The sequence below is a fragment of the Athene cunicularia genome (assembly GCF_003259725.1).
Source record: "Athene cunicularia isolate RWA chromosome 6 unlocalized genomic scaffold, athCun1 chr6_part1, whole genome shotgun sequence".
Taxonomy (NCBI): domain Eukaryota; kingdom Metazoa; phylum Chordata; class Aves; order Strigiformes; family Strigidae; genus Athene; species Athene cunicularia.
In genome coordinates this window covers 8,447,625-8,460,076 of record NW_020799105.1, presented here as the reverse complement: position 1 = coordinate 8,460,076, position 12,452 = coordinate 8,447,625, and the positions used below count along the sequence as shown (strand labels likewise).

General features: G+C 35.8%; 1 protein-coding gene across 1 annotated transcript in view; it reads left to right on the top strand.

The window, feature by feature from the left end:
- PLCE1 (phospholipase C epsilon 1) overlaps positions 1 to 12,452 on the top strand; it is a 155,656-nt gene that overhangs the window by 59,810 nt on the left and 83,394 nt on the right. Inside the window, exon 4 of the mRNA XM_026851074.1 lies at positions 4,696 to 4,984. Coding sequence (XP_026706875.1) covers positions 4,696 to 4,984 — 289 coding nt within the window. The remainder of the gene's footprint in view (positions 1 to 4,695; positions 4,985 to 12,452) is intronic.

Below are 12,452 nucleotides of genomic sequence, written 5' to 3'. Positions count from 1 at the left end.
GAAAAACCTGGAGTGTCAAAATGAAAAATCACCATCATAATTTACTAATTTTAACGGAATTTTTCTTGGAATAGAACAAATTTGGAAAGAGCAGTATTTCCTGTGATGTTATTAATTGTATATAGGCTTGTATATTCTGTAAACCTTTGGGTTTTCAAATGAGATATTTAAGTCATCTTCAGGACATGCTGTCTGCACACAGGCTGTTGGCTGCCCTCTGTAATAGAAACACTCTGTAAGTAAACAGCCAGAAAATCAGACTGGAATGCATAGCTGAGCATATATTTTTATATATATATATATTTTTATATATATATATATATGTATACACACACACACCCCCCTTGTACATTTTTGTGTTTCTTTTTGATCATTCAGGATACATTGGTAGAGGTTTTTAGGAAGACTTCAGACGGATGCTGTTCAGAAACAATGCAGTGAATTATTAAAGCCCCATTAGGGCCTATTTTATGTTATTTTTATAGCATAGTAGCAATAAGCATAATTTCTTGTGGTAGTTCTTTACAGTGACCTTTTTGGGTACACAAATTCTTTATTATTATAAAGTTGGGGAAATTAAGGCTGCTTCCTAATAATGGGAATCTTTATCTGTTCTTAATTCCAGTTTCTGGGTTTCAGATGGGCCAAGCAGCTGCTAGATGTTTGGCAAAATGATAACATGCTCCCAGGTTGTAAGCTAAATACCTGAGGCAGAAAAAATATGAGAAACAAATAAAAGATTGCAATAAGCAGGAAGAGATACATGTAAGTTTAAGTTTAAGAAATCAGAACAATTATTTTAATGAACTGCTATATCTAATATTTCCAGTACAGCAGCACCCATAAACTCCAGTTTCATTTTGGGGGAATATCTGTCATAAACTGAAAGGGTAAAAATAGCTATGGTGTTTAGGCTTCTGTCACTTTTATGTAGTAAACTTACAGTAATATGTGTGGAGAAAAGGATATAATGCAATTTGCAATTGTAGCGATTAAACAGAAGAAAAGTTTATATGAGAAAAATGCGGAATTTCAAGGCCAGCATGAGTTACTTGTTCTTATAGTTATTTTTAAAGAATATCTTAACAAAATATGTCTGTTGTCACTGTAAGAAAGTTTTATTGCCTGAAGGTTATCAATAAGTTAACTTGCAGATACCATTTTAAGTTACTAGAAGCAAAACTGAGGGTTTTTTAAGTAAAGTTTTGATGATTTATTGCATACATTATTAAGAGCTGAAAAAACTATTCTGTTTCCTTTTATTTTCCAAATATGGACTTGGTTGTAAAACTACAAGGATGGAATTCTGCCTTAATCTTTATTGTAATGCTAATAATTTTGATTTTTGAGTTGGAGGACACATTTTTCTTCTGTAGTATTCTGTAAATTTTATATTGTAAATAATTTTTATTTTCGTTTTACTTATCATTAAAATATCTTCAAAAACTAGAAGAAAGTAAAAATCTATCAAAGCCATAGTATACTTTCATTGGAATACTAGTATATTAGTATACAGTTACCTTTTTGTCCTCTTTCTTACCTTTAAAGTATCATATTAAAAAAAAAAGCAATCAAGAAAAAGTATTAGAATATATGCTTTTATTTTCTGAAGTAGATCTTGAGTTAGTATAATTTAATATAAATTTTACCATTTACATGTGTGCTCCTTACAGTAGTGTAGATATAGCAAATTCACCCCGAACTCCTTGTGTTAGTACTTTGCACTAGTTCAAAAGAAATTTGAAGTACATTTAATATTGCAATGCCTTTAGATCCAGATACTGTCCTCAGCTTCTTGTGAATTACTACTTGATCTGTACTATGTGAGATACCGCAGCATCAGACTGCATGTGGCTTTGAAATCTTTAATTTGATATGGAAGGTAAAAGTCAATCAGAAACAATACACCCTTGTGAATCAGTAGTTTTTGACGGGTAGCTGTCAGTTTAGTGTTGCGTTTTACTCTTTCTGTTTCAAATTCATTTTTAATTACAGTAATCATTCTTTGGTAGTGATATATATAAAAATAACTACATCTGCCAGGATGAACTGTAAACCCTGGCTTGGAATCAACTTTTTGTCTCCCAGGCAAGATTAAGTTTCCCCAATTGTCTGGTGCAATCTCACTGAAAGGTGATTTTCCCTATCAGTTACCTAAGGTATGTGTTCCTGTTCTGATTGTTTCAGTTCTTTTCAGCGGCTGGTAAGTATACGCATTGTAAGACTGTATTTTTTGGTAACCTCATTTGTGGGCAGCAGAAGTAACACCTTCAAAGTTTAACACATCAAAATAAACAGTATTTGGAAATGTTACATGAAGCGGAGTCTTTGGAGACAGCTAGTGCCCTGAAGTCTACTTTATACAAAAGAGATTAACACCATTATTCTATGTATAATCTCTCCAGCAAAACACTGTCGCCTATTTCTGTCAACAAATGGTTTCTTTGCTTTGGCAGCTGAAAGAAATTTTAGTTGTGTAGGCAGCAGAACATGCCTTTATAAGTTGCAGAACCCAATTTAAAAAATATTTTGGAAGGTAACTGCAGTTTTGAGAAGTTAAATGATTTTCATTAAATAAATATTTTTTTAAACAAGCTAAAAAGACTAATTATGTCTGCTACATGTGATGCTCATAATCCATGCATAAGGCAGGTCCACCATTTTACAGTACACCTTTTGGAAAGGTATGTCGCATGTACATCCCACTGTTCCTTGTAGACACTTGCCTAATTAAAAGGTCTGCACATATTCAATCCAGGTAATGCACATTCTGAGTCCATTTTCTTTCTGAATATGAAAATGCAGATATTTCTGAATATGAAAATTTTCTTTCTGAATATGAAAATGCAGATAAAATGGAGATATCTGAGCAGTGTTCTTACCGAGAGCGTAAGAGTCCATAAAACTGTTGTATATCAAAGAAAAGAAGATGAAGAGGCTCAAGTAAAGGGTTAATATTTCTAGAAGACTAACACCAAATAAATTTTGGAAAATTTGCAGGGAGGGGAAAAAAAAAAAATGATACCACAGCATTTTACTGTGTAATGAATCACAGAAGCTGCATCTCTAATGGAATTGAGTTATAAAAGTCACAGTCAACATGTGAAAGTTGTCTTTTAAATTTTATTTTATCTTAATAAATACATCAGTGCTCTTTTTCAAACCAATGAATTACTAGTTGATAAATTAGATTTTGAATAAAATTTTGAATAAAATACAAAAATTAAAGCTAAAAATGTACTTTAATAAATATCGCCTTGTATTTTATTTTCTGGTTTATGGCAAAAAATAAATAAGAAGTAAAAGATTTGCCAAATTTTTAATTTAGTAGCTGAATCAAAGCTTCTGTTATTCTCAGTTTCTTTGCCTGGAGGCAAGAATTACATCGTCATTCACAGCTTCTGTTTGTAGAGGGTCAGATGCCTAATGGGAATAGGGCATTTGAACCCTCCTCACTTACATGGAAGGGTAAATGTAGGTCTTAAGGGCAGAAGTGGACGTGTGTGTGGATCCCTGTGCTGGGAGCTACTTCCCTCCTTGGTTACATGGCTGGGTATGTGTGTGTCCTGAGGTGAGGGTGCTGATGTCTCTGACATGTGGTGTGCACAGACTGTGCAGACAGTTTCTTATCATTTGACTGAGTACATGGGTGCTTGCATTGCAGGACTGGATGTGATTTCTGTTATGTTGATGGATAGCTGTATTTTGTTTATTTGTGGGGAAGGATGGCAACAAGAAACAAACCATTAATCACAAAAAAGGCATTAAGACATCAGTTTGTTTCTTGTGCACATCTAAGGGCCGATGGGGAGCAACCCCATGAAAATTGTCTCAGCACCTGTCCTAGTAACAGTTATAATGACCTTTCCCTATATTAATTTTTAGTTTGTTAGTTCACACTTCGTAATTACAAAGCACAGATCATTGAAACACAAATTATTAATGTTAATCAGTAAGTCAGCATACAAGAATGCAAAGAATCATGTCTCTCCTTGTGTACTAAATGAAAAGATTTCATCCAGATTCTTGCTTTGATCATTAGACTCTATTAAATAAGCAAACATTACTTAGTTGCTAAGCCACAGACTGAAGTTCATTAGTGTGTTAGCACAAATATTGGAAAAAGAGTACTAAACCAATATTAGATAGAGGACCTGTGCGTAGGCTGGAAGTAATGCAATGAACGTAACACCAGAACATTTTGAAAGATTGTGCGCAGTGATTAAAACCATTTCTGTTTGCAAAAACCCACCCTGCTCAGCGAGAAAAAGTGCAAACCGTGAGTAGATCTGTTTTTCTGCTATCTGTAAGACTTTCTGAAAGTACAATAGATTTTATAGTCTTATAATTACGTATATACTTTACTTTAAATGTTGATCAGATGTATAGATGCGACTTTTTTTTTTTTTTTTGGTAATGGTTATCCTTAAAACTGTTTTTTGTTAGAATGCTTTTAACCATAGATTGAAAGCTAGAATGCTGTTTTATTTAGCCTGTTTGGGAACCCAACTCAAAATCTTTACATGGATTCATGGATATTTCAGGTTTAATGCATAAATGCAGTGTTTTAACACAGTGCCTTTTTACAGAGGCTGTTGAACTTTACAAGGTGTCATGCTGGTTTGAATTTTTTGATGTTCAGTTTATTATCTTAAGCAAATGAACTAACAGTTCATGCTTTTGCATTCTTCACAGATCTTCAATACAGTGAGAGACGAAGAAGGAGCAGAAGATATTTTTGAATATTTTCCTCGTCTTCTGAGAAGGCACCCAACACTTGATACAGACTGTATATGCAGAGGTGATGGTTTTTATATAAAACCATGTGTATCAGGTGCCTACTGTCAATATCGGGCCACTTTACAGAGGACTGCACTCTCTAACTATATAACTGGTGCTTTACTAGAAGCAACTACATCATTAGGAGCAAGAAACGGCCTTTTAAGTATCTTCGGAGGGTCAACTGGAAGAATAATGCTTAAAGGTAATGAAGATTTAATTTTTTGAACTCTATCCACTTTAAGTATAGGGTGTATTACAAAAAATAGATAATACTATATAATATTCTGCAGGTTATATACTCATATATGAAGTTAGATAAAAAAGGTTGAACAATTTTCATGTTTTTGAAGATTTTTCTTTGCAATCTTTATGTGTCATAATGACTAGCTATGTTAGCTTAACAAACTAAAAGTGCATGCAAAACTGAAAAGATTGTTATTACAAACCAGGCACCTTTTCAGTTTTCTTTTCTTTTTAGAATTGTTCCTCTCTACATCCAAAGTTAATGCCTAAGCCATTGTTGTTAGGGTGTTCCTTTGTATAGTATTTCTCATTTACCAAGTGCTCCTTCTGCTCATGGGCTGACTTGGTTCAGGACTTGAGAAAGAAGTACGTATTCTACTTGGTTATTATTGTTGTTGTTATACAACTGGCTGTCAACATGGCACTGTGTGGTAAGTATGTACAATTCATTACTGACTTATTTTTGGTCTTCTCATGGGTCCATCGTCTTTCTAGTATCATCTGGGTATTGTCTATGTGGAAAAAAGCCCTATTGGAGAGGGGATGATACATACTAATGTTCATAGTGATCATCTTTGTATGCAGTAAGAATGTGACTTAGTTTGGTCAGTTTTGGAAGTTAAACAGGGCAAAGACATTCTTGGTACAAATTCATTGCATTAAAATGGGTTTGTACAGTATAGTAACTGAATTTTAAATTTATTTTTAATTAATGCCTGGAATATTTACCAAGGTACTCAAGCATTTGGGCATTTATCATTATCTGATATACTGTAACAAAAGGACGTAGTATCTCAGTTGTACAATTGTAGAATTGAAGTATGTGGGTATTATAGTATGCCCAAAATCTTGCAGGGATATGACAAGATCAGTAGAGAATTCTCAGTGCAGTTTCTTAACTAGTGCAGATACTGACCTCATTTTTACAGACAAATGATATTTTGTGCTCAGATCAGATTGCCTTACTTTTATTCCAAAGAGTGTCTCCTTCTAGTTTTAATTTGTCTCTATTTAGGTGAATCAAATGTCAGAGAGAGGCACTAAAATGGTGTAAGAATAAGATACAGATGGCAAAGTGAATTCTGAGTGAATTTCAGTAGTACATTGAGCAACATTACTAAACTTCACATACCCTCGTGATCTCTGAGGGACAGAGATATGTACAGTACATTATCCTATTTTGGTAGGGTTTTTCTTTTTATTTTGTTTGGTCTTACAATTATATGGGGAGATGAGTGCTTCAGAAAAATAAGCATGTACATTCGTGCAACAGCACTGGAAAGCAAGGTTAAAAGAACTGAGTCATGTACTTGGTAGTGCAGTGTGGTAGACTTTCTTCCTGCACAGTGGGAGAAAAGATGCCCCAGACTTGAACGAGACTCTAAGGATGTTCTGTCTCCCGAGTACAACTCTCAGCCTTCCATGGGGCATGTTGTGGCATTGTCCAAAAAGCCCAGCTGGTCACTGTCGCCATAGAGTTGCAGGCTCTGACTGAGTTCTACAACTGGAAGCAGCAGCAGTAATTAGCTCAGGCTCACTGATATGCTAATATGGCTCAGTCTTTTTATAGAGCCTGAGCTAGTGACTGCACGTGTGCTCTGTGTACCATCACACTTTGCACTAGTCTGGGGATCTCTGTGGTGCCTGTATTACATGCTGTACAATTCTGTTGTATTCTGAGCCTGAAGATGTGAGACCTTAAAGAAAAGGCCAAGATCTTGAATTTGATTTGCAATTACACAGACAACTTGTGTAGATGGTAGAGTTACTGCAATGGTGTAGGTATGATTTACTGTAGTGGTCTCTGTTGAGGAATAGATGTGCTGCAGCTTTAGGATATTGAAGTTTTCTGAATGTGGAAGGTTCATGTTCAGGTGTATCATGGTGATTTAATATATCTGAGAAATGACAAAGGTGTCAGTAACAGAGTCCTCCTCTCTAAATCATTTACACAGCGTTACTTGGTGGTGTAATTGAGACATCAGCATTAGCAAGGAACCAAAGAGTATTCTGAATTCAGAGCTGTACTTATCATTCATGGGTGTACACGTTTTAAGAAAGAGAATAGTCCTGTCCATGCAGACTGATAAAAAGGTTATTTTCATCTGTCTAACATCCTCTCTTACTGCTGGATTTAACTTCAACCATAAAATAATCTCATCTAAACCTGAGAACTTTTAATTGACATCTATAACAGTTCTATTGTTAAATGCAATGCAAGTTTTATCACAAGACACAGCATGTCATTGGAATGCTTCACTTAGTAGTTGTTTGGAGGTGTTGAAAAGGGAATATATTGATTCTGGTGTGGTTTAATAGTGGTTGTGGTTTAACCCTGGTAGGCAGCTAAGCACCACAGAGATGAAAATAAATATTTGCTTTGACAGTCAGAAGTTTTGAGTTTCCATGTAGTAAATTCAATGCTGTGCACTTCCCTGAATTAGTATCATCAGCAGCAGGAAATTAGCAATAGGTCTTTTTAGGTTGGGTTTCTTCATATTGCTCAGCCTGTTGAAAAATGGAGGGAAGACCCCTTCTCTGACTTTGATCAAGAATAACAAATGTTTCTTGTTACTGCATTTCAGAAGCTGTGACAGAACAGGTTTTCAAGTGTTGGCTTGCTTCCATAAAAACTTCAAGTATAGGTTCTCAGGTCTTTGTATTTATTTTTAATTTTTTGTATTAGAACATGTCTTGCAGTTCTTCCTTTAAGATTGTACTTGAAAAAGGGTTTGCAGGAAGACGTCATAGGACAATCGAATGTACAAGCATCAGGATCCTAATGAAAGTGCAGAAGAGCACTGATATGATGTTAGCTTCTTTCAGAAAGAAGGAAATTATAGATGTCTGGTTTGTATAGGATAGTGCAGTGTAGAGACACTTGACTTGTTGCTGACTCATTCAGACCTGAACTAGAGTATTCTCATAATGCAGCAAAATCCCCTATAGTGGTTGGACTGAAAACAATATAGGCAGCCCTAGTTAATAATGCTTCAAAATATGACCCTTTCTGGTGATGGCAGTAGCTGAGATGGTGGTAGTGTGAGTATCAATGCACTATGCTTCACTATACAGTGGTAGGCATGCCCAAAGGCACCAGTTATATTGATTATTGAAATAAATAGAAGGAACCACTAGCAAATGAAAATGTGAACAGAAATAGCACTGACATAGGTGGATCTGGAATGCATTATGAAAACAAAGAATGATATATATTTCTTTTAAAATATCTTCAGAAATAATTTGAAATGTTATATAATTAAAAGAATCATTGAACTATCCAGTTACTGTTCTACAACTCAGAAATCTGAACTCAAACTTACTTGGTGTCCTATAAATATTGTAGTACCTAAAACCATTGTAAATAAAAGCTGAAAGAAGTGGTGAATTATTATCAAGTAATTATAGTAAAACTTCTTTGTGGTGGATCCAGGTCAACAGATCTTTACCTTGCAAAGATGCACTACATAAATGTGCTATTGAAGACCTGCTGGTATTACATGTTACTACTTACAGTTTTAGACAATGACAAATACTCTTGCATATTAGAGTCTTACACATCTGAAGCTCTGAACTGATGGCAAGTGGTAATGCCAGCATTAACTTTAATCACTCTTCTTCCTGGGTTCTTGTTCCTAGAAACTGATTTCACTTCAAAAAAATCCTGTAAAAGAGAACAATAAAAGGCAGTCACTTTGGCCTAGTATTGCCACTGCATGCTTCATTTTGTCATATCATGTCCTGAGTTAGAGATCTCTAAATTGCCTTAGTTATTTGTATATGTATTATGGATTTCAGTTCAATGAGTTAATAACTTCATCAAAATGTTTACTATAACACAGGCAAAACACAATTGTGTTTGAAACATGTTATGATTAATACTTTAGTTTTTAATGCCTGTATACATTGTCATGTATTTTATTTAAATATATCATTACCTCTGTGTAGGCATTAGGCAAATATATTCTTAAGTGTAAGAGGAACTCTACTTTTTTTGATTGAAATATATGGATTATCTGGGTAATTCTAGTTTTGTTTTGTAAAATGTGTGGAAGTAGGAGGGTTTTATATGTGTCTTACTCTAAAATTGCCAGTGACAAATGAATTGATCGAAAGGTCTTTTAATTATACGACACAAGTTTTTTAGTTTAAATGAGTTTTGCAAGTAAGCATAAAATTGTAGGCTTCAGTTTACTGGCTTTTAAAACTTTTTTTTTTTTTTTTTTTTAAGTATAGCTCTTTCTGTTCCAAATTAGGAAACATTGGTCAAACCTTTTTTTCAGGGTTGGGGAATATTGTCTGCTGACCACGTTCTTTTTGGAAGTTCTTGTACTGTCACAGAAACGTGACATGCTGGAGGAAGTAGAAACTAACAAATGTGTGAACTGTACTGAAAGGAAAAGTTGAGTAATCCACCCATGAAATTTTTTCGGTGAGGGTGATGGCTCTCTTGAGAAAAAGTATCTGTCTGAGCATGAAAGGTAGGGGTTTTATTCTACTTGTAAAAATAATTATCATAAACAAGTTAGCTAATCTTTAGTGTTTTATGATGGAGCTCATTTATAGGTTCAATGTAGTCATTAAATGTATGACTCTAAACTGTAGAGTATCTCTTAATGGGCATGTGGCTGGGCAGCAGGTATAGAGCCTGACTGCTTCCTCTCTTGCCTTTTGGCTTTGTGGGAACTGCATTTTTAGTGCCTTTTGTTTTGTTTTGTTTTTTAAGGTCAAAGGTACTCAGAATTGCACTGAAGTGCTTCACTCACACAAGCGTTTTACTTTTTTTCTGAAATCGTGAAAATATACAAAAGTGTCTCTATTTTTTGTATAGAGCGTATTAACTTATTGTCATACCTTATGCAAAACACTTAAAACATCCAGCAGAGCACAAAGTTGTTCTGCCCTCTTATCTAGTCACGGAAGCCCTCACAGTAACACATGGAACATGGTGTATGGATCTTTACTATTCAGACTGGGAATAGATGCTTTTTACAGAAGTGAGAGGCTCTCAGGGGAAGTGCTTGAAACTCTTCCTAATTAAAAAAAAATCTAGTTTGTCCACCTGCGTTGGTCACTAGTACACCAGTATGAGGGAGAAAGAAGTTTTTCCAGTAAGAAGGTCACAAGCCATTTAGAAATTTACAGCTCATACCAATAATTTAATTTCAGTCTGAAACCGATAAAAAGCTGATGCACAGGAGACATAGAGTGGGTGGACTACTGAATTCCACACTTCATGATTTGTAAATTGCTCTAAGGGGTGGCCCACATTCAGATTGTGTTGCAGTATATCCAGTCTCGTGGCAAAGACATGTAACATCATAACAAGGTCTGTGTCAAGGAGATGTATATCTTCCACCAGGTAAAACCATTCCTCAGCTTTGCCACAAGTTAAGCTTCAGTACAGGCATGAAACTGTGGACACAATTTAGACAGTTATCAACTTTAATTATTACTGTACTTGGAATAATTTTCAAGACTGTTCTTAAAAAGCTTCAAAAGTGGAAGTGAAATTATTTATTAAAACCAGTCTGTATCAGTCAGTCTTGAAAAGATTTCAAGGGCCGTTGGATTTATGTTTGGAGGACCTCTTCTGGACCAGACAACATTCCACTACTTTTCTTTCAAAATGTTTGCAATTCCTGGAGATAAAGTTCAGCACTCTCTTACATAATCTGTTTAAAGAGGAGCCCGTTACTTTAATGGTGAGTGTCTGTCATGATTTAAAAGGAGGACTTCTCAAAACCTTTCTACCTTCTGTAGTTAGGGATTTTATGTAATATCTGCCCCAAAATAGGGATCCTGTAAACAGAAAGTCCCTAATGCTGGGATGGCCTCCTGGTTTTATGTCTCCTAGCACTAAGCACATTGGAAGTTCTTTGTGTTCAGTCCTTCAGGAGTTATTTAGTGACTTGAGCAATGAACCTTACAGTCACAAGTAGTCCAACTCCAGGAAATACTGTTCTGAGGTTATGTTCAGTAGCTAAGGACTCTGAATGCTCTGAGTCCCCAGGGCTAGGATGGTCTTGTGGGCAGATCAGCTGCCAGTGTTGTTAGATCCAGAGAAGGCTTCCAAACATACCAGACCTCTGAAGCCAGAATTCCCAATCACGTGGATCTGGGACTGAGAATCTTTCAAAACTCATGTAGGGCCTGCTCTGTTGGAGACTCATCTCTTGGCCTGCAAACCCTGCTCTCAGGCTCACATCGCTGTCAGGCTCCCAACTGAGGAGCTGCAACTCTGGTCCCGGTAGCACAGGGACTGTCTTGAGAGTAGACTCCCGGGAACCACAGATGACTGGAGTTCCCACAGCTAGTCAGTGACATTCACATCCTTGTCAGCATCTTTGTTAGTACAGAGAACAGAATTTTCACGTATGAACACTGAAGACATTTCAGCTGCGCTGGTTTAACACCTCTGTACGCAACTCAGAATTTCTGGTTAGTAAGAAGTTTTGAGTATGTCTTTCAATGGGATTTGGATTGAAACCAGATTTCTTCCTGAGAAAGGAAATCCTGTTTCTCAGCCTGTTCTGTTTCTTACAATTGATTGTTGCAGAAGTTTGTTCATAGTTGTGAACAGGCCAGAACTTTTACTGGAAGCATATTTGAAGACTCAGTCCTTGTCACAGTTCATGTAGTGTTGACATTTTTATTCAGAAAGTAAAAAAAAAAAAAGTTTTGGGTCTTTTTTAATCTTAAAGAATGAACTAGAGTATGTGAAAATGTTTGTGCTTTGTATGTGATACATGTTTCCAGTCATTGTTAGAAAGAAACTTACACCCTTTCTTCCCTGCCCCGCCATCCTCTGCCACCCTTACAAGGATAACTTCTGTAGCTTTGTAATCTAAGAAAAACAAAAGGGAAGTAAAAAGAGATGTCTGAGGATGGAGAAGACTGCAAGCATTTTCTATCCGTATTCTTTTTATTTTCACGTCTTTCAAAGCTGTTCAAGTCTGTTGCCACTTTCTTAAGTGATATAAATCAGACTACATCCTTGATCACTGTTGTTCATCTTCCAGAGAAAGCTGATTCAGAACTTGTTAAATAGACAACAGCAATTTTTGACCAAAACCAGAAGGAAACTGATTTGTCATGAACATGGAGGCAGATCTTATTGATCTTAAGAAAACTGACTTCAATCATCTTTCAGTATTCAGAAATTACCCTTTTGCTGTAATAGGACTTTGGGCAGCAAACAGGACTCGAGTCTCTGTGGCTTTTCCCACTGCTCTTTACTGTATGTCTTCACAAGGCTTATTGTTACAATTTGGGGAAATTCCAGGATCCCTGTAGCTGGGGCAGTTGTATAATAGTTACATGTCAGAGTCATGTGTGATAACAAGCTTTTTTTACACAGATTTATGAAGGCCAGCATGATTTAGGTGGTCTGCATGTGTTTGGGCCCAAAGGTTAAGACCATCTAG